Source organism: Rana temporaria, chromosome 9 (genome assembly GCF_905171775.1).
Source record: "Rana temporaria chromosome 9, aRanTem1.1, whole genome shotgun sequence".
Lineage (NCBI taxonomy): Eukaryota > Metazoa > Chordata > Amphibia > Anura > Ranidae > Rana > Rana temporaria.
In genome coordinates this window covers 10,722,005-10,741,867 of record NC_053497.1, presented here as the reverse complement: position 1 = coordinate 10,741,867, position 19,863 = coordinate 10,722,005, and the positions used below count along the sequence as shown (strand labels likewise).

The 19,863-nt window shown below is 44.6% G+C and overlaps 1 protein-coding gene across 1 annotated transcript in view; it reads right to left on the bottom strand.

Moving 5' to 3' along the window:
• Positions 1 to 2,025: 2,025 nt before the first annotated feature.
• CCNB3 (cyclin B3) overlaps positions 2,026 to 19,863 on the bottom strand; it is a 32,794-nt gene continuing 14,956 nt past the window's right edge. Inside the window, exons 4-12 of the mRNA XM_040322768.1 lie at positions 18,571 to 18,671; positions 17,254 to 17,365; positions 17,063 to 17,167; positions 14,317 to 14,409; positions 13,775 to 13,912; positions 11,754 to 11,909; positions 7,457 to 7,606; positions 3,846 to 3,976; positions 2,026 to 2,729 (exon numbers count right to left, since the gene is read on the bottom strand). Coding sequence (XP_040178702.1) covers positions 2,651 to 2,729; positions 3,846 to 3,976; positions 7,457 to 7,606; positions 11,754 to 11,909; positions 13,775 to 13,912; positions 14,317 to 14,409; positions 17,063 to 17,167; positions 17,254 to 17,365; positions 18,571 to 18,671 — 1,065 coding nt within the window. The 3' untranslated portion in view covers positions 2,026 to 2,650. The remainder of the gene's footprint in view (positions 2,730 to 3,845; positions 3,977 to 7,456; positions 7,607 to 11,753; positions 11,910 to 13,774; positions 13,913 to 14,316; positions 14,410 to 17,062; positions 17,168 to 17,253; positions 17,366 to 18,570; positions 18,672 to 19,863) is intronic.

Here is a 19,863-nt window from a genome sequence, read left to right as displayed (position 1 = left end):
GCACAAAGATGGTAATCGTTGGGACGTTTTTGAGCTGAAAAAGGACAAGTTTGGAAATTTTCTCCGGGTTTTTTTTTATAAAAAAAGACCCTGCCTTGAAATCCAGTCCACTGACTTGGCCTAGGCTCAGATGATGTCATCGGTCTGCTGTAGCCAAGAGGAAAACATTTTCCTAGTCCCCTCACCCCCCCAAGTGATCAGACCACCCACTGCTTTTCAGAATTGCCAGCACACTCTGTTGCTGAATCACTCCCACTCGGAGCTGCAGTGCCTGGTAGGAAGAGTGCATGAGATACAAAACGGAGGATTTTGCTCAGTCGAGGGGAGGGTAAAAGGTAGTTTTCTTTGGTGATGGTGCATCAGATTGGTAACTGAACTTGGTACTTGTTTAGACTGTCATAGAAGAGCCTTTAGTCCAGAAGTTTTGGAACTACATTTCCCATGATGCTCAACTACACTGCAGAGTGCATGAGCATCATGTGAAATGTGGTGCCAAAGAATCTGGGGCGCCAAGGTTCACTGATTTAGTTAAACTTTAGGAGTTCCCCATCCTTTCAAATCCAAGGACTATTTTAAAATAATAGGAGGGGTGAATCCCCCTTATAAAAAGGAAAAAGAAAGGAGGAAGGAAGAAATTGTGTGAAGTGTTGCCTCTACCAGTAGCTTACAACTGGAGCGGGCGGAGTAACTGGGTGGAGTGGCTGGATGAACTGGAAAGGTTGGACTGGGCAGAGTAACTTTATTATGGAGCTGTGTGGGAGGAGCTACAATTTCCCTCAGCGTTGCCAGAAAAACAATATTTCCTGGCAACGCTCATGCCCAGTTTATGCAGGCTGTAAGCACAGGCCATAGTATTTTGCCTCTCCTGAATACTTTCCATTCTTCAAACGGTCATATTTAAAAAAAAAAAAAAAAAAAAATCCTACAGCGAATGGATTTATATTGTGAGAATCACAAGACCCAGACCTACATTTTTTTTTTTAAAGTGTATTTTGTGCGTGTACTCGAGAGAGGAGCCGGACTGCAGGAGTTGGGAGTAGGCAGGCCTCCCCCAGAGGCAATCTGCCACCTTTCTCCATGCCCCGGGTGGCAATGGTGGGTGTGTGAGGGGGTCCTCTTTGAAGCCCAACGGGGCAGAGGGACTCCCTATAAGGGAGTGAGAGGATCTAGCCCGCTCAACCAGCCCCGTTGGTCCTTCGCCTCTCTTTTTTGAGACCGCGTGGTCAAAGTGCGTGCATGTTAACCCAATTTCGAGTGCGTGCAAGTGTGGTGGTTTTTGTGGGAGGGGGGTGTATGTACTAAGCGCAGGCTTACCTCGCATAGCACACCCACCGGGAGCTGGGCTGAGACCACCAAACTCAATTCACATGTAGCTGAGACCGGGATCCGAACCCCTAGCTGCAGAGGTGAATGGCTTGTCAGCGCAGTGCCAATCGCGTTGAGCCACCAGCTCCCCCCAGACCTACATTTTGATGCATAGTATGTCTCTGAAATATTAAAATTGAAGGCACAGTCACAGTTTAGATATTGCCCTTCAAAATTTTAGGTGACTAGAGTGTAGTTTCAATGAATGTCAATGGATGGCATGAGTTGCAAACAAATGGTCATATTGTGAAAACTATCAGGACTATGGCTTAGCCGTGGACATGTGTAGTGGCAGTGGGGATAGCTGAACATTTAGATACGATTTGTGTAGGTCGGCTTTGAAAATGAGGGAGTGGGGTAAGTTTAGAAATCATGTCCTGATTTTTCAGTTTTTGTCAGCTCACACTCTAGTTTCACCATTTATTCCTATGGGACAAATTTTGCCTGCAAGAGACGATATTTTGTGAACCATTTCGATATATTAGTTATTTATGTAGTGTAAAAAGCTGTGGGAGGAGTTAGGGTGGTAAATTTGGCTATAAATAGGAATAATATATATGAGATAACAGTAAGTGGTCTTGCTATGCAAGAACACTTAATAATAATAATAATAATAATAATGCCCAAGAAAAAAAAAATAACCCAAACACACACACAAACATTAATCTCTTGCTCCCATCCATGAAGAAAAAGTTCAGTTTTATTCATTTTTTTTAATTACATTTGAATCACCCTGAAAAGCTAAAGCAAGGTGTTCCAATATTTTTTTTTTTTTTTATAAAATGGCAGTTCCTTCTTAAACAAGTGCACAGGCTTGATAAGCGAAAAACTTCTTAAATGGTCCAATTTTAAAAGACTTGCAAATAAAAAATAGCAATTTTAATACTTAAGCCAAATGGAATTTGATGACTCATCTCTTTTCACGAATAAAAATAAAAAATGTAATTATCCTGTTAGGACATGCAGATGGACTGAACATTGCAACAGATCCAGTTGCCTTTTTTCACTCAAAAGAAGCCAAAAAGATACTAACAGCTAGGCAGGTAATTAAAAAAAAAAGGTGGGGGAAGGGAAGCTCAAATATTCAGAATGTGTTTTTCTTTTTACAAAATATTACACTTTTTTTTTATCATACTTGGATAATAATATGGACAATGATATTTTAAGCATCTGTACAAAAAAGACAAATCAGTCATCCATAAGTGAAGATAAAACATACATATATTTACATTCTATATACAAAAGCAAAGATTCTCTGCAGGAAGGAGGAAGGGGGTGATGAGGGTTATCTGTTGGATTCCTCCTCTTCTTCTTCTAACCGCCTCATGTCTAGAGCGGGGAGTTTTGCTACTTCGAAAAATACTCTGCAAAAGAATGATAGAAGAATGAGATGATCCACTATTATTACACACACACACACACACCATTAGAGGCCATCAATATAAATCAGCTGTTCCTACATATATGGTGGGATTGTCCCCAATTGGTGCCCTTTTATTGTAAAAAAAAAATTTTTTTAATAATAAAAATATATATATATATATATATATATATATAACATTTTTTTTTCCATGTTTGGGCTTCCATGTTTTATTGTCGAAGCCTAATTGAACAAGCTGAAGTTAGAAACTGATTGGTTACTATGTACAGCTGCCCCAGTTTTAGTAAATCTCCCCCATAGTCTTCTACCAAAAGACCATACCTACTGGCAAATTTTTTTTTTTTTTTTTTTTTTTTTTTAAGGGTTTTACTTGAATATCCATAACCTGGCCACAGATTTGCCCCCATCCCCTGCTGCATACAAGTCCCAATCTGTTCACCTACCTCCAGGCAAAGAGACTCGCCAATTACTTGTACATATTGACCTCTCCTTTTACAGTAAGACCCAATTGGGACTTGCCGTTTCTTCACAACTGATAGAGATTATATATTAGAGAGATATATATATATATATATATATCTCTATCAGTTGTGAAGAAACGGCAAGTTTACACTGAAGGGCAACACTCTGATGCAAGGAGGGGGGACACTGAAGGGGGGGACACTCTGATGCAAGGAGGGGGGACACTGAAGGGGGGACACTCTGATGCAAGGAGGGGGGACACTGAAGGGGGGGACACTCTGATGCAAGGAGGGGGGACACTGAAGGGGGGACACTCTGATGCAAGGAGGGGGGACACTGAAGGGGGGGACACTCTGATGCAAGGAGGGGGGACACTGAAGGGGGGGACACTCTGATGCAAGGAGGGGGGACACTGAAGGGGGGGACACTCTGATGCAAGGAGGGGGGACACTCTGACGCAAGGGGGGGAGCTAAAGCCGCTTCAAAACCAATTAGACATCAGAAACTGACTACTGTGCTTTTGTTATGAATTTGAGGTTTTTGGGGGTATTTTTGGTGGTGGTGGGCTACAGCTCACATTGACCTTGGATTTTTATGCAGGGCTCCCACTTTAGCACCAACACAAGATCATACGTACCGGTGTGTGTATTTACTATATACAGCCTTCAGCTTATCGTTTGGCTGATTCTTGAGCAGAGAGTTTAGCTTCTTCATAAGGGGCAACAAATCTGTAGCTGGGTATCCGCTGTAATACTGAAGTGTGGCTGTCTGTAGTACACAAAAAGTCATGCATTACACATACAATATAACACTATAACACAAAAAAAGTCATGCATTACACAAAAAATAAAATAATTATATATAATAATAATAATCTGTACATGTCTACACATTACACCTAAATCCAATAAAAAATAAATAAAACCCTTTTAGATGTTGTGTTAAAAGTGGCCAAAAGCATAGTAAAATAGATCCAAGCCCCTTAACCACTTCCATACCGGGCCAATTCTAGCACGCCTGTCCTACATGTAAAAAAAAAAAAAAATTATTGCTAGAAATTTACTCAGAACCTCCAAACATTATGGGCCAGATTCTCAGAGCAAGTACGCCGGCGTATCTACTGATACTCCGGCGTACTTTCAAATTTGCCGCGTCGTATCTTTAGTTTGAATCCTCAAACCAAGATACGACGGCTTCTGGCTTCGATCCGACAGGCCTTCGGATCATAGGTGCAATACTTCGGCGCCCGCGTCGTTTTCCGCGCTGGGTATGCCAATTAGCTTTTTCCGTCGATCCACGAACGGCCGACGCATTCTCTTACGTCGTCGCTAGTCGGCTTTTCCCGGCGTATAGTTAAAGCTGCTATTTTGTGGCGTATAGATAGACTTGCCATGTTATGGCCGTCGTTCCCGCGTCGAATTTTAAAATTTTTTTTTTTTTTTTTTGCGCAAGTCGTCCGTGAATAGGAAAATTCAAAAAAATGACATCGGTGCGGCGTCATTTCGCATAAAGCACGGCGGGAAATTTCAAAACGGAGCATGCGCAGTTCATAAATGAATCACGCCCCCAACCCGCCCAATTTCAAATACGCCGCCAGAAAAACACTACGCCGCAACTTACGGCGCGAATTCGCTGTGGATTCGAAATTCCGCCAGGTAAGATACGGTGGCGTAGCGTATCACCGATACACTGCGCCAGGGCAATTCTATGTGAATCTGGCCGTATATATTTTTTTTTCAGCAGAGACCCTAGAAAATAAAATGGTGAGCCTTGCGATTTTTTACGTCACACAGTATTTGCCCAGGACTTTTTCAAATGCAAATTATATATATATATATATAATGTAAAAAAAAAAAAACACTTTACCCCAATTTTTTGTACAATATGAAATATGTTACATTAAGTAAATCGATACACAACATATGACACTTTAAGATTGTGCACTATCGTGGAATGGCTCCACACTTCACCTTAAAGGGGTTGTAAAGGTAAAAGTTTTCACCTTAATGCATTCTATTCATTAAGGTGAAAAAACTCTGACAATACCGGCCTCCCCAGCCCCCCCCCCCCCCACGAAAGTCCCGCGCCGTGAACGCGCTGGCATCTTGGCCGGCTCATTCATTGGTAGATTGAAGCAGCGCAGCCACTGGCTCGTGCTGCTGTCAATCACAACCAATAATGTGGTGCGCCAGGGGGCGGGGCCGAGTGATACAGTCAGTGGCTATGGCCGTCGGCTGTATCACGGGAGCGCGCCCGCAAGTACTCCACACCATGCGAGCTCTCTCGCATGAATGTGTGGAGTTCTTGCGGGGAGGACCAGAGACAGCCGCCGAGGGACCCCAGAAGACCAGGATCGGGGCCACTCTGTGCAAAACAAGCTGCACAGTGGAGGCAAGTATGACGTGTTTGTTATTTAAAAAAAAAAAAAAAATCCTTTACAAACCCTTTAAAAAGGGGAGTTCCAGCCTTTTTGCTTTTATTAAAAATCAGCAGCTACAAAAAGTGTACCTGCTGACTTAACAGACACCTTACCTGCTCCACGGTCCAGCGACTTGGCCACCCGGAGCTCAGCTCCTCTATCCCCCCACCCCCACTGTCTGGCGCCTCCATTTCACAGTGTGGGCACCCGGCCGTGACAGCTTTCGGCTTCACAGCCAGGCACTCACTGCGCATGCGCGAGTCGCGCTGCACTCTACGAGTGGACAGGCGATCTCCTGGGACCTGTCACGTGTCCCTGGAGATCACCTAAAGGGAGGGGCCGCCTAAGGCGAGAAGAGAAGTTGCAGAGGCGGTCCTGGGTGGAAGGAGGAAGTGGGACAGGAAGTTCCACTCCTACCAAAGCCCCCACTCCCCCCCCCAAAAAAAATTACATGTGGCATGTAAGGGGGGCGAGGAGCACTTAAAGTGGAAGTTCCACTTTTGGGTGGAACTCGGCTTTAATGCAGTCTAAGCATTAAGGTGAAAAATCTCCAGCCAAAACTTAACTATTACATTATTGGTATTGGAATTTCCTTTCAAATTTGGCTGTTCCAAATTATCCGTAATAAAGAATGCTATATCTAAACAAATGGAACAGAACAAATAATAATAATAATAATTATAATAATAATATTATTATATATTATCATTTTTATTAATAATTATTAAATATGATTAAGTTTTGTTCCATTTGTTTAGATGCAGCGTTCTTTATTTTGGATAATTCGTAAATTCAGATAAATTTGTATTTGTTACTTTCACCAACGGCCAAATTTTGAAAGTAAATTCCAATACCCATCATTTTTAATTTGTTATGTTCCATTTGTTTAGATATGGCATTTGTTATTACGGATAATTCGCAACAGCCAAAATTTGAAAAGGAAATTCCAACACCTATAATGTACCGTATTTATCGGCCTATTGCGCGCCCCGGCGTAAAGCGCACACCCCCGAACTTGAAGAAAAATTCCTGGAAAAAAATAAATACTTAGAGTTTGGATGCCCCTCGGTGTCTTGCCTGTCGTCCATCGCGTCCTGCCCGTCGTCATCGGCGGCCTCGTCCAGTCCGGCGCCCTTCTGCGGCCATCGTGGTGTCCTCCCCGCGCTGAGTTTGAATCACTGCGCCGGCATATACCGAGCGCAGTACACTCGGGTATAGTCGGGCAGGCTCGGGCTCCTCTCGCGTAAAGGACGCGACCGCGAGAGGAGCCGAGCCTACCCGACTATACCCAAGTGTACTGCGCTCGGTATATGCCAGCGCAGTGGTTCAAACACAGGGCGGGAAGCGGGTATCGGCGTATATCGCGCACCCACGATTTTGCCCTGATTTTCAGGGCAAAGAAGTGCGCGGTATACGCCGATAAATACGGTAATAGTTAAGTAAGTCATTTCAGATTTTCGGGTTTTTGAATTTTCAGATCTTTGTTCTTATTTTCATTGTTAATTTTTGGATTACCTAAATTTCCGAATCTCCAAATATTCAGAAAAATTCGGAATTTCCAAAAACCCGGATATTTCCGAAATTGTCTAAATTCGTTAACATTTTTTTTGGGAATTAAACAGTTTGCACACGTCTAATGAGCACCAAGACATGGTCTAATGGTCAATTCATATCCTCCTTGCACTGCAGGGGGAGCCCCAGTACAAGGGTCATTTTTTACCTTTTCCAGAGTTTAAACGTGGCAAATGCAGAAAAGTCTATAAAGTATAATTTATACAGGCCGGTCCATTACAAATATCGAGGCCGGAACCTGGTACAGAATCACTCACCCATCCGCCCAGGTCTTTCATCTTCATTGCAAGATACAAACAGCTGGCCGCCAGCTTGGAAGCCCTCTCCTGCACAAAGTCGTACTCTTGCAATGTGAGTTCACATATGTACCGGGCGAGTGTCAGAGTCTCCATATTGGCATGGGCACACTATAAAAAAAATAAAAGAAGAAGGGAGTAGGTTACTATTCTATACGGCTGCTTTTAAAAGCATTTCAGTCATAAGTTAAACCAGTGGTCTCCGAACTGCGGCCCTTTTCTTGCTTTTAGCCAGCCCTTGGAGCACCATTTCATCCACTGAAACCAACAATGGGGCAGCTTTCCTCCTCCCCCACTGAAAGGGCACAATTCCTTCCAATGATACCAATGGATGGGGCACAATTCCTCCCAATGACACCAATGGATGGGGCATAGTTTCCCTCCTCCTCCCCGACGTCCGGACCCTTTATACTCCCAATGGCCATCCCCGCAAAGTCTGAAGGACAGTAAACTGGTCCCTTGTTTAGAGTTTGGAGACCACCAAGTAAAACCATGGCACATCGTTAAAGCCCAACCCCACCAAGGAAAGTCCCAAAGCACTGTGCCTTCCTCTGTGATGAGCCGCCGGTTGAGTTTAGTGGTTCCCTCTGCCGACTTCCACTTCACTGCTGTGCCCAATGGAGATCCACGGAAGCAACCACTGTGAGGGATCAGACATTTCGGGAAGAATTGGTTTCTTAAGACTTCAGCTGGGAATTTCTTGCCATGGGAGCAGACTGCAATTCTTTAAAAGGACTCATTTACACTTGCTTTGGCACACAAAACATGGCTTCGGACACACTTTGTTAAAGCTCTCTGAACGCTAATCAAAGCTCAGGTCACTAAATAAAATGGTTAGCCCCAACCAAAGCCCCAACCAAAGCCTCAAACCAAAGCCCCGACCAAAACCTCAAACCAAAGCCCCGACCAAAGCCTCAAACCAAAGCCCCAAACCAAAGCCCCAAACCAAAGCCTCAAACCAAAGCCCCAAACCAAAGCCTCAAACCAAAGCCCCGACCAAAGCCTCAAACCAAAGCCCCGACCAAAGCCTCAAACCAAAGCCCCGACCAAAGCCTCAAACCAAAGCCCCGACCAAAGCCTCAAACCAAAGCCCCGACCAAAGCCTCAAACCAAAGCCCCGACCAAAGCCTCAAACCAAAGCCCCGACCAAAACCTCAAACCAAAGCCCCGACCAAAGCCTCAAACCAAAGCCCCAACCAAAGCCTCAAACCAAAGCCCCAACCAAAGCCTCAAACCAAAGCCCCAAACCAAAGCCCCAAACCAAAGCCCCAAACCAAAGCCCCGACCAAAGCCTCAAACCAAAGCCCCGACCAAAGCCTCAAACCAAAGCCCCAACCAAAGCCTCAAACCAAAGCCTCAAACCAAAGCCCCAACCAAAGCCCCAACCAAAGCCTCAAACCAAAGCCCCAGCCAAAGCCCCAACCAAAGCCTCAAACAAAGCCCCAAGCCAAAGCCTCAAACCAAAGCCCCAACCAAAGCCCCAACCAAAGCCCCAACCAAAGCCCCAAACCAAAGCCCCAAACCAAAGCCTCAAACCAAAGCCCCAACCAAAGCCTCAAACCAAAGCCCCAACCAAAGCCTCAAACCAAAGCCCCAACCAAAGTCCCAAAGCCCCAAAGCACTGTGCCTTCCTCTGTGATGAGCCGCCGGTTGAGTTTAGTGGTTCCCTCTGCCGACTTCCACTTCACTGCTGTGCCCAATGGAGATCCACGGAAGCAACCACTGTGAGGGATCAGACATTTCGGGAAGAATTGGTTTCTTAAGACTTCAGCTGGGAATTTCTTGCCATGGGAGCAGACTGCAATTCTTTAAAAGGACTCATTTACATTTGCTTTGGCACACAAAACATGGCTTCGGACACACTTTGTTAAAGCTCTCTGAACGCTAATCAAAGCTCAGGTCACTAAATAAAATGGTTAGCCCCAACCAAAGCCCCGACCAAAACCTCAAACCAAAGCCCCGACCAAAACATCAAACCAAAGCCCCGACCAAAGCCTCAAACCAAAGCCCCGACCAAAGCCTCAAACCAAAGCCCCGACCAAAGCCTCAAACCAAAGCCCCGACCAAAGCCTCAAACCAAAGCCCCGACCAAAGCCTCAAACCAAAGCCCCGACCAAAACCTCAAACCAAAGCCCCGACCAAAACCTCAAACCAAAGCCCCGACCAAAGCCTCAAACCAAAGCCCCAACCAAAGCCTCAAACCAAAGCCCCAACCAAAGCCTGAAACCAAAGCCTCAAACCAAAGCCCCGACCAAAGCCTCAAACCAAAGCCCCAAACAAAGCCCCAACCAAAGCCTCAAACCAAAGCCTCAAACCAAAGCCTCAAACCAAAGCCCCAACCAAAGCCTCAAATCAAAGCCCCAACCAAAGCCTCACCAAAATCAAGGTGTTAAACAGGACTAACCTAACCATTTTATTTAGTGACAGGAGCTTTGACTGGCGTTCAGAGAGCTTTCAAAAAATGTATCCGAAGCAATGTTTTGAAGCAAGTGTAAACTAGCCCCAACAGACAATTACTTGAACTTAAGTTTGAGTTGCTTTTAAAATCAACTCACCTACAACCTGGGTTCAAGACCGAAGAAGTTCTAAAGAACACCATGACCATAAATTTACCAAGTAGTGGTAAGGGCCACAAGATGCCTGTACTTCAGCACTAGTATAAAACCTTTTAAAGTCTTTAAGGTGCACTCAGTTATAGGATGTAATACTACATAGGGGTGAAGGGGATGGTGGTCAAGGTAGAGCTGCTTCTTTGGGCTTTTGTCAGTGACATCAGTTTGGGACACTTCTGAGAACATTCCGAATTCATGGACAGATGCATTTTGGACAGGTTATGCATTGACTTGAAGAGGAGTGCAGAACCCATCTGGCACGAACCAAAGCCCATCCACTCAGGCCCTGGAACGGTCAGTAACCTATACAAGGGCCTCCAAACTTCTGAAACAAAAAAGGGCCAGTTTACTGCCCTTTGGCCAGAAAATGTCCTGGCACTGGTGGGAGTAAACAATGCCATAGGCTTGGTGATAGATGAAGTAATATAAATTACATTGTTGGTGTCCGTGGGAGGAATCGTGCCCCCCCCCCTCTCTTCAGTGGCGTCCATGGGAGGAATCGCCCCCCCCCCCCCTGTGGTGTCCGCGGGAGGAATCCACCCCCCCCTGTGGTGTCAGTGGAAGGAATAGTGCCCAAAGGGCTGGAATAAAACAGAAGCAAAAGGCTACATCCAGCCCGCTGGCTGCATTTTGGAGATGCCCGACCTAGACAGATGTAGGTTGCATATATATATATATATATATATATATATAAATAAATAAAATGTATTTATTATGTTCACATTAGCAAGTAGAGTACCTAGTGCAATACAGTAGTACAAATGCCCCCCTCCCAAACATCTGTATTGGCCAAGAAAGTCAACCTTCTCATTAGGGGTCCAATAGTGAGGGATTGGAGCCACCAGATCCAAAGGACTGAGAAGGCCCAACAGATTACATTTTTGCATTTGGGTTCAGATACACTTGAAATGCTTAAAGGTTTTTTTTTTAGCTGTATTCATAAACTTCCAACAACACAGTGGAGGAGTTTTTGTTTTAATTTGTATCAACAGTGAATTTTTCTGGACAAGCAGTTAGGGGTTAACTCCTTTGTTTAGGAACACCAAGAAGTACAAAGACAAAAAGGGAAATCTGTTGAAAGCTGGTCCTGAAAAATTAAGGCTAAATTCCAGGAATTCCGACACTTGGTAAAAAGCGAAGGCACACTGTTTGTTAAGTCCAAGAAGGTGCAGGACATCTCCTGGGCTTATTTCCATTTATATTTGCCAGGAGAAGAGAAGCTATGCCCACCCCACCGCTGCCCATTCGCAGAAGCCTTTGTATTTTTTTAAATGTGCTCACATAATACAAAGGCTTCTGTGAATGGGCAGGGGGAGGGGCGGACATAGCAGCTGCAGCGACTCTACTGTTCAATATGCAGAGCTCAAAAAGGATCAACATAGTGCTTCTGGAAATACTGCTGCCAAATATAAAAGAGCCAAGCCCAGGAGGCGTCATGTACTCCTAGAGCCTTTTTCTATTTTAAAAATCTTTTTTTCTTTACACAAAAAAGGAGCCGAATTCCTGGACTTTAGCCTTAACTGTTCGGACTCGAAATAAAAATATAATATATAATATGTATATCACTGACAGCATACAATGGATATCCTTGAACAGAACCTCAGTTTATGCATATTGCTGGATTTCCAGGTTTTTGACTAAAATACCTTTGCAAAGCGACGCAGGAAGCGATAAGGAACGGGGATATTTATGTCAAAGTTCAGCTTCTGTAGCATATCCATCTCCATTGCAATCAGCTCCTCCCTCTTGTACGCATCATCGCATATATAGAGGAAGTCATCCAAGCAGGGCGGGCAACGTTCCTGTAGACAACAAAAATGGACGTGAAATCAGAACCGAAAAGTTACAAATAAAATCACATGTGTAAGAGCCTAAGCCCCCTTAAAAAAGTAAAAAATGGCAGTTAAATGAAACAGAGGGCAATTTTTTTTTTTTTTTTGAGTGTAGCTCACTGGGGCTTGGTATGAACTTGGCAGATAACAGCTTTGCAAGAGGTCCACTGGGCTAATGTTAGAGAAGAGGTAGATATGGGGGTCTGGACCGTGGTTCTCAAACTACCAGGCCATCCGCCGGCTGAAGATCCTCCAACCTACCACACTTCCAATAGTGCCCACCAACCTCTCAGTTACCCGCAGTGCCGTTACCAGTCAACCCTCCAACCTCCCACAGTGCCCCCCTGCTGCAGAGCCTCCAGCCCACCAAAGTGCTCCTCAACCAACCACAATGTCTGCTTGTCCCCAGCCCCCTCCAGAAACATTATCCACTACAGGGCCACCAAGTCTGCTACAGGGCCCCTAACCCCCTCCAGAATCCCAATTTCCCCTCACAGCGACACCCAGCCCGATCCAGAGCCTTCTAGTATTCAATACATATTTTTCATGCCCATACTTTTATTAGGAGTATTTTTTATTTTACTGCTGAGGCAAGGAAGGTTTTGGAAGCATTTATAGAACTCTGATCTCAATGAGGTTGTGAACCCCTACTCCAAAGAATAGGGGCCACGAGACTGAGAAATCCACATGAAAACCAAAAATGGTCACCTTATAAGTCGATAATTCTGTCATCCATCATCAACCACCAGCCACCACCTCTATATCCATCATCCAACCACCACCCAGTCATCTATCATCCAACCACCACCTCTGTATCCCCCACCATCTCTGTATCCATCATCCAGCCACCACCCCGTCATCCATCATCCAACCACCACCTCTGTATCCATCATCCAACCACCACCCTGTCCATCCATCATCCAACCACCACCTCTGTATCCCCCACCATCTCTGTATCCATCATCCACCACCTCTATATCCATCATCCAACCACCACCCAGTCATCTATCATCCAACCACCACCTCTATATCCATCATCCAACCACCACCCAGTCATCTATCATCCAACCACCACCTCTATATCCCCCACCATCTCTGTATCCATCATCCACCACCCCCCCTTCAGCCAGCCACCACCCCTTCATCCAACCACCACACCCTTCATCCACCATCCAACCACCCACTCATTCATCATTCAACCACCACCACCCCCCACGCATTCATCATTCAACCACCACCCCCCTTCATCCATCATTAAACCAGCTCTGTATCCACCACCACCCATCATCTCTGTATCCATCAGCCACCACCACCCCTTCAGCCATCATCCATCCCCCCCTTCAGCCACCACCACCACCACCACCACCACCCCTTCAGCCATCATCCATCCCCCCCTTCAGCCACCACCACCACCCCCCTTCAGCCATCAACCACCATTATCTCTTCACTATCAATCATCATCATCACAGTGGGAGGCAGAAATGCCGGAGAGGATTTCCCACTGCAGATATACAGCAGATATAGTGCCTAAGGATTCACACATATCAGAAAACTCCAGTAAAAAACTACATTTTTCAGGGTACCGTTTAGGCACCTGTAACATTTTTAAAATGTTCTCCAACATAAAAAAAGTCTTCCGTTTTTGAGGACACTTCCATTTAAAGACATGGCAAGAAGTGCTTTTACAATGGAACCCCCCCCCCCCCCCCCACTACGAAGGTAAGCTAACCCTATGGAGTTCTTGTTTTTTTTTGGGGGGGGGTGTATTCAGACATACCACTATAAGAACTGGCTCCCCTGGATGGGTACACCGTACATGCCTTCAGCGACCTTACCTCAAATTTGGATGCCACGAGCACAGCCGTAGAACCGATGAGCTGCAACTTTTCCCTTGCAATTACGAAGGCGGCCAAGTAATGGTCCACCAACTTTACCGCCAGATAGAGAGTCTCGTGGTTCAGCTCAAAATTCTCCTGCAGGGACAAAAACACAACAGTCCATAAAAACGGTTTGTGCAGTTTGGCAAAGCGGTTACAACCAGTCTTTGAATTAAAGTATCTAAAGACAGTTTATGGTCGATAGCAAAAAAAAAAAAAAAAAAAAAAAAAGGAAAAAAAGAGGAAAAAAAAAAGAAAAGAAAAGTGGCGAAGGGTTGGAACTAGGGATGCACTGAATAGGTTTTTTGGAGGCCGAACTTTCGGGGCAGCCCTAGTTGGAACCCATCGAGTGCGGCCTGTGTTCCCACTGGGGAGATGCACCCTCTATACCTGCGGCCCACAGGCTGCACCCAGAAGGTTTTTACCCGATGCATAAAAAAGGGGGGAAAAAAAGGGGGGGGGGAAAGGGGAAGGTCACACAAACCCACTCCGGCACTGACCTGCACTTCCACCACCCAGTCCACCAGGATCGCTCTCATCTCCTTACTGATGTCACGCTGTACATCTATATAATTGGGCAGTATGAATTTTTCCTGTGAAAGACATGAAGAAATACATCAGCCAGTGCAGAGGGTTAAACACACAGCGAGTTCAATACATGAAGAACATTATCTTCTGGAACCGAGGATCTTAACATGGAGATCAGATATCAAGTCTACAAAAGATCAGACATTGGGGTCGATCAGGGCCGGCCCTATGATGGGACCGGGTGGTACCATGGGTACCAGGCAGCACTTTTAGGGGGGCAGCATATTTTTTGTGCTATAAATATATATATTTTTTAACTTTTTGCTATAATAAATATCCCCAAAATTTAGAAAAATAAACTATTTTCTTTAGTTTAGGCCAATATGTATTCTTCTACATTTTTTTTTTTTTTTTGGTACCAAAAATAACACAATTAGCGTACATTGATTAGTTTGCGCAAAAGACATTGTGGCCGCCGGCAATTCACAGGTCCCTTTATACTCCTGGATACATGTATAGAGCCATGGCAGGTCCTCTTTATACGCCTATATGCATGTATAGAGCCATGGCAGGTCCTCTTTATATTCCTTTACATGTAAAGAGTCGACAGGTCCTCTATATACATGTATATAAAGCCATGACAGGCCCTCGTTATACTCCTTTATACATGTATAGAGCCATGTCAAGTACTCTTTACATGTAAAGAGTAATGACAGGTCCTCTTTATACATGTATAGAGCCATGACAGGTCCCCTTTAGTTATCATGATATAAAATAATGAATGTGGGGGCCTTTTGGTTGGCGTGATTTTTTTTTCTGGGGGGGGGGGGGTCAATTTACTAAAACTGGAGAGTGCAAAATCTGGTGCAGCTCCGCATAAAAACCAATCAGCTTCCAGGTATTATTGTCAAAGCTTAAATTGAAGAAGCTGAAGTTAAAAGCCGATTGGCTCCCATGTACAGCTGTCCGAGACAGAAGACACAATAGGAAGTGTGTTCTAGGTCCCGATTGTTCGTACACACGCGACACCCGCCCCTTCTGCAAGAGAAATACGATACATCTCCTCCATTGACAGAGAAAACATTGCTGCGGGCTTCACAGTAACTGATCACTGTGGAGCCAATCAGAGGCTATCACAGTGATCAGGTGACCTGGAATTGGGTGTTACGGGTCCCAATCATTAGCACACGCGCTTTTTTTCTGCTCTGCAAGGAAACAAGGAGGCGGTCTTCACAGTGACCCAGAAATCGGGTGTTCCGGGTCCCGATGAGAGAGAAAGAAAGAAAGAAAGAAAGAAAAGAAAGAAAAGAAAGGAAAGAAAGGAGGATCCATCACAGCAATCAGAGGACTTAGAAATCGGGGGTTTTCTGGGACCCCGTCATTTAGTACATGCTTTTTTTTTTCCTCTGCAAGGAAAGAGATGCATTGTATCTCTCTCTCCTCCATTCACAGAGAGAAAATACGGGGCGGCCTTCACAGTGACCAACAATCAGAGGCTATCACAGTGATCAGGTGACCTGGAATCAGGTGTTCGAGACCCAATCGTTAGTAAGGGGCCACGGGTTCTTGGCAAACCAACCATCCCCCCATCCTTCTGTGCTGGGAAGGAAAATCTGTCATTGGATACCCTTTTAACCACTTGGGATCCGCCTGCCGTCAATTGACGGCTACAGCGCGGATCCCAAAAGCCAACAGGACGTCAATTGACGTCCGCCCCTTTGGGCGGTCCCCGCACGCGCTCCAGAGCGCGCAGCGGGGAAAATCTGTGTTGGCAGTGTCCCTTGGACACAGCCAATTACAGATCGCCGCGAACGGCCAATCAGAGTGGCCGTTTGCGATGCGATCTGTGCGGCCAATGAGAGATGATCTCATATGTAAACATCTGTCATTGCCGGCTCACACAGAGACAGCGTCCTGTCTCTGGAGAGGAGACCGATCTGTGTCTCTTGTACATAGAGACACAGATCGGTCACCCCCCCCCAGTCACCCCCCCCCTGCACCTACAGTTAGAACACTATGCAGGGAATACATTTAACCCCTTCCTCACCCCCTAGTGTTAACCCCTCCAATGCCAGTCACATTTATACTGTAATTAGTGCATATTTATAGCACTGATCGCAGTATAAATGTGAATGGCGCCAAAAATGTGTCAAAAGTGTCCGATGTGTCCGCCATAACGTTGCAGTCCCAATAAAAATCACAGATCGCCGCCATTTCTAGTAAAATAAAAAAAATTATAATTCTGTCCCCTATTTTGTAAGCGCTATAACTTTTGCGCAAACTAGTCGCTTATTGCGATTTTTTTTTTTTTACCAAAAATATGTAGAAGAATACGTATCGGCCTAAACTGAGAAATTTTTTTTTTTTTTTAATTGGGATATTTATTATAGCAAGAAGTAAAAAATATTGTATTTTTTTTCAAAATTGTCGCACTTTTTTGTTTATAGCGCAAAAAATAAAAACCGCACAGGCGATCAAATACCACCAAAAGAAAGCTCTACTTGTGGGGAAAAAAGTACGTCAATTTTGTTTGGGAGCCACGTCGCGCAATTGTTAGTTAAAGCGACGCAGTGCCGAAAGCTGAAATTTCACCTGGGCAGGAGGGGGGTATATGTGCCCAGTAAGCAAGTGGTTAAACAACTGGCGAGTCCAAATGGAACCCTGCCAAGGCAGGTAATGGATACAAGCAATGACCTCCCATGTTACGGAATAACTCACTTCTCTGGAACGCATGTAGTTAAATATGTCCAAGGCATACTCGGAGCTGGCGAACGGGTCATCCATCGAATCTTTATCAATGTCTTCAACATCTTTAGGCAAGGTCTGAAAATCATGCAGACAGTGTTATTAAACATGTGCCCTCCCAACACCAATGGGCCCCTCCCAACACCACCAAGCATGAACTATACCTGCTCTACAGGCTGCTCCTCTTGCTTTTTCGGTGGCGTCACTTCTTCGCTGGTCACAGTGGTATCTTTTACATCTTCAGGCACCTCTATGGTGGCAACCTTTTTTGTAGCTCTGCAAGGAAAGAATTCAGAATATAAGCGAGGCAAGCGGACCAGAATTACATCATCATGGAACCTCAATGCAGCCTCTTCCTGTCTACAGTCATCATCAGAAAATAGTTGGTCTGGACTGGACTGTGCCTGAGCAATGCGGATCAGTACAGCCACTTGTAGTCCCACGTGACAACACAGGCGCACAACTAGGAGAGTGTTGTCACCATATTACAGGAAGTGTCTGAACAAGAACCTTTATGATGGCAGGATCACCATAAAAAAATGTTTTAAGAATAAATAAAAAATTATTATATATATATATATATATATATATATATATATATATATATATATATATATATATATATAATTTTATTATTTAAAATAGATCTATCTTTTTTAAATAATAGTAAAATTATTTATAATATATATTTTTACTATTTATGTCCAGTTCTTTATTATTATAATATTAATAGAAAGCTGGACCTAAATAGTAAAAAATATATACATATATACACACACACACACACATACATACATACATACATACATACATACATACATACATACATACATACATACATACAGACACAATATATATATATATATATATATATATATATATATATATATAAAAATATATAAATAACAAATAGTAATATATATATATATATATATATATATATATATTTTTACTATTTATGTTTATATTATTATAGAAAACTGGACCTAAATAGTAAAAATATATATATATATATATATATATATATATATATATATATATATAATTTTGTTTTTACTATTTAGGTCCAGTTTTCCATTATTATTAATAATAATAATAATAATAATAATAATAATAATAAAATAGAAAACTGGACCTAAATAGAAAAAAAAAATATATATTTTAATTTACCATTTAGGCCCAGTTTTCCAATAATAATAATAATAATAATAATAATAATAATAATAAAAATCCAGGGAGATATCCATTACCATTTACCACCAAAAAAAAAAAAAAAAGAAAAAAAGCAATTGTTTTGTCCTTTAATAAAAAAAAAAAAAAAAAAAAAAAAAAAAGGAAGGAAGGATTAGATGTTTTACTAACGCATGTGAAAGTAGCAAAAATTGTGCTTAGGCATTTCGATTTGTAAATCATTCTCCGCTCTCCCAGTTTACCTTCCTTTGTTTAAACACGTAGAAAGCGGTCGGACGCGGTTCGCTCACCTTTTGAGGTTGGTTTCATTATTTTTTGCGGTGCCTTTTGTCTTCTTCAGAACCTTCTGCCCGTCTTTCTTTTTCTGAAGCAGTTGTTGGTTTTTATGTGCCTGCAGGAGACATTCAGATCATTACCAACTTTTCTGACTGAAAGTCATCACCCCATCCTTGATCTAGAGAGCTTTGATGCCCGCAACCAGGGCTGCCGATAAGGAAGGGGTACAGGCAGGCCTCATGCATTGGGCCCCATCAGGCCGGCAGGGGGACCAGTAGCAGTAATTCATAGTCCATTATCCTCCTAACCCGGGGAACCCCCCTACAACTTCCAGAACCCCCCCATGGTCAGGGACATGGCCTGATAAGCCTCACCGGTGAGTTCTACTGGAGGATGCACTGCTGCAGAGTAATATGTAATGGGGGATCCAAGGGTGCAGAATATGGGGTACTGGGGGGGGGATGCAGAGTATTGGGAGATATAGGGGTACAGAGTGCAAAGTAATGGGGCTAAAGAAAGTGGGGTAATGAGGGATGCAGGGTACATTGTGATGTACAGCAAGATACAGATAGAGCAGTAGTGGAAGATGTAGGTGGTACAGGGTGCTGCCTGTTGGGATAGTGGGGGATACAGGAGGTGTATGTGGGGGTGCAGGGTGCTGCACATTTGGGATACAGGTGATTCAGAGTCTTGGGTAGTAGGAGATCTAGGTGTAGAGTAAGGTGTTAAGTGGGTATGCCGGGGTGCAGAATGTCATGTAAGGGGGAACATTGTGAGATATACATGTGGGAGATTTAGGCGATACCAAGTGCTGCAAATTGGGCATACAGAGTGTTAGGGTAGTGAGAGATGCAGGAGGTGTAAAGTTAGGTGCAAGTGGGGAGGGTCACGAGACGCCCAGCACGGGGCGGGTCACGAGACGCCCAGCACGGGGCGGGTCACGAGACGCCCAGCACGGGGCGGGTCACGAGACGCCCAGCACGGGGCGGGTCACGAGACGCCCAGCACGGGGCGGGTCACGAGACGCCCAGCACGGGGCGTCAGGGGAGGTCACGAGACGCCCAGCACGGGGCGGGTCACGAGACGCCCAGCACGGGGAGGTCACGAGACGCCCAGCACGGGGAGGTCACGAGACGCCCAGCACGGGGAGGTCACGAGACGCCCAGCACGGGGAGGTCACGAGACGCCCAGCACGGGGAGGTCACGAGACGCCCAGCACGGGGAGGTCACGAGACGCCCAGCACGGGGAGGTCACGAGACGCCCAGCACGGGGAGGTCACGAGACGCCCAGCACGGGGAGGTCACGA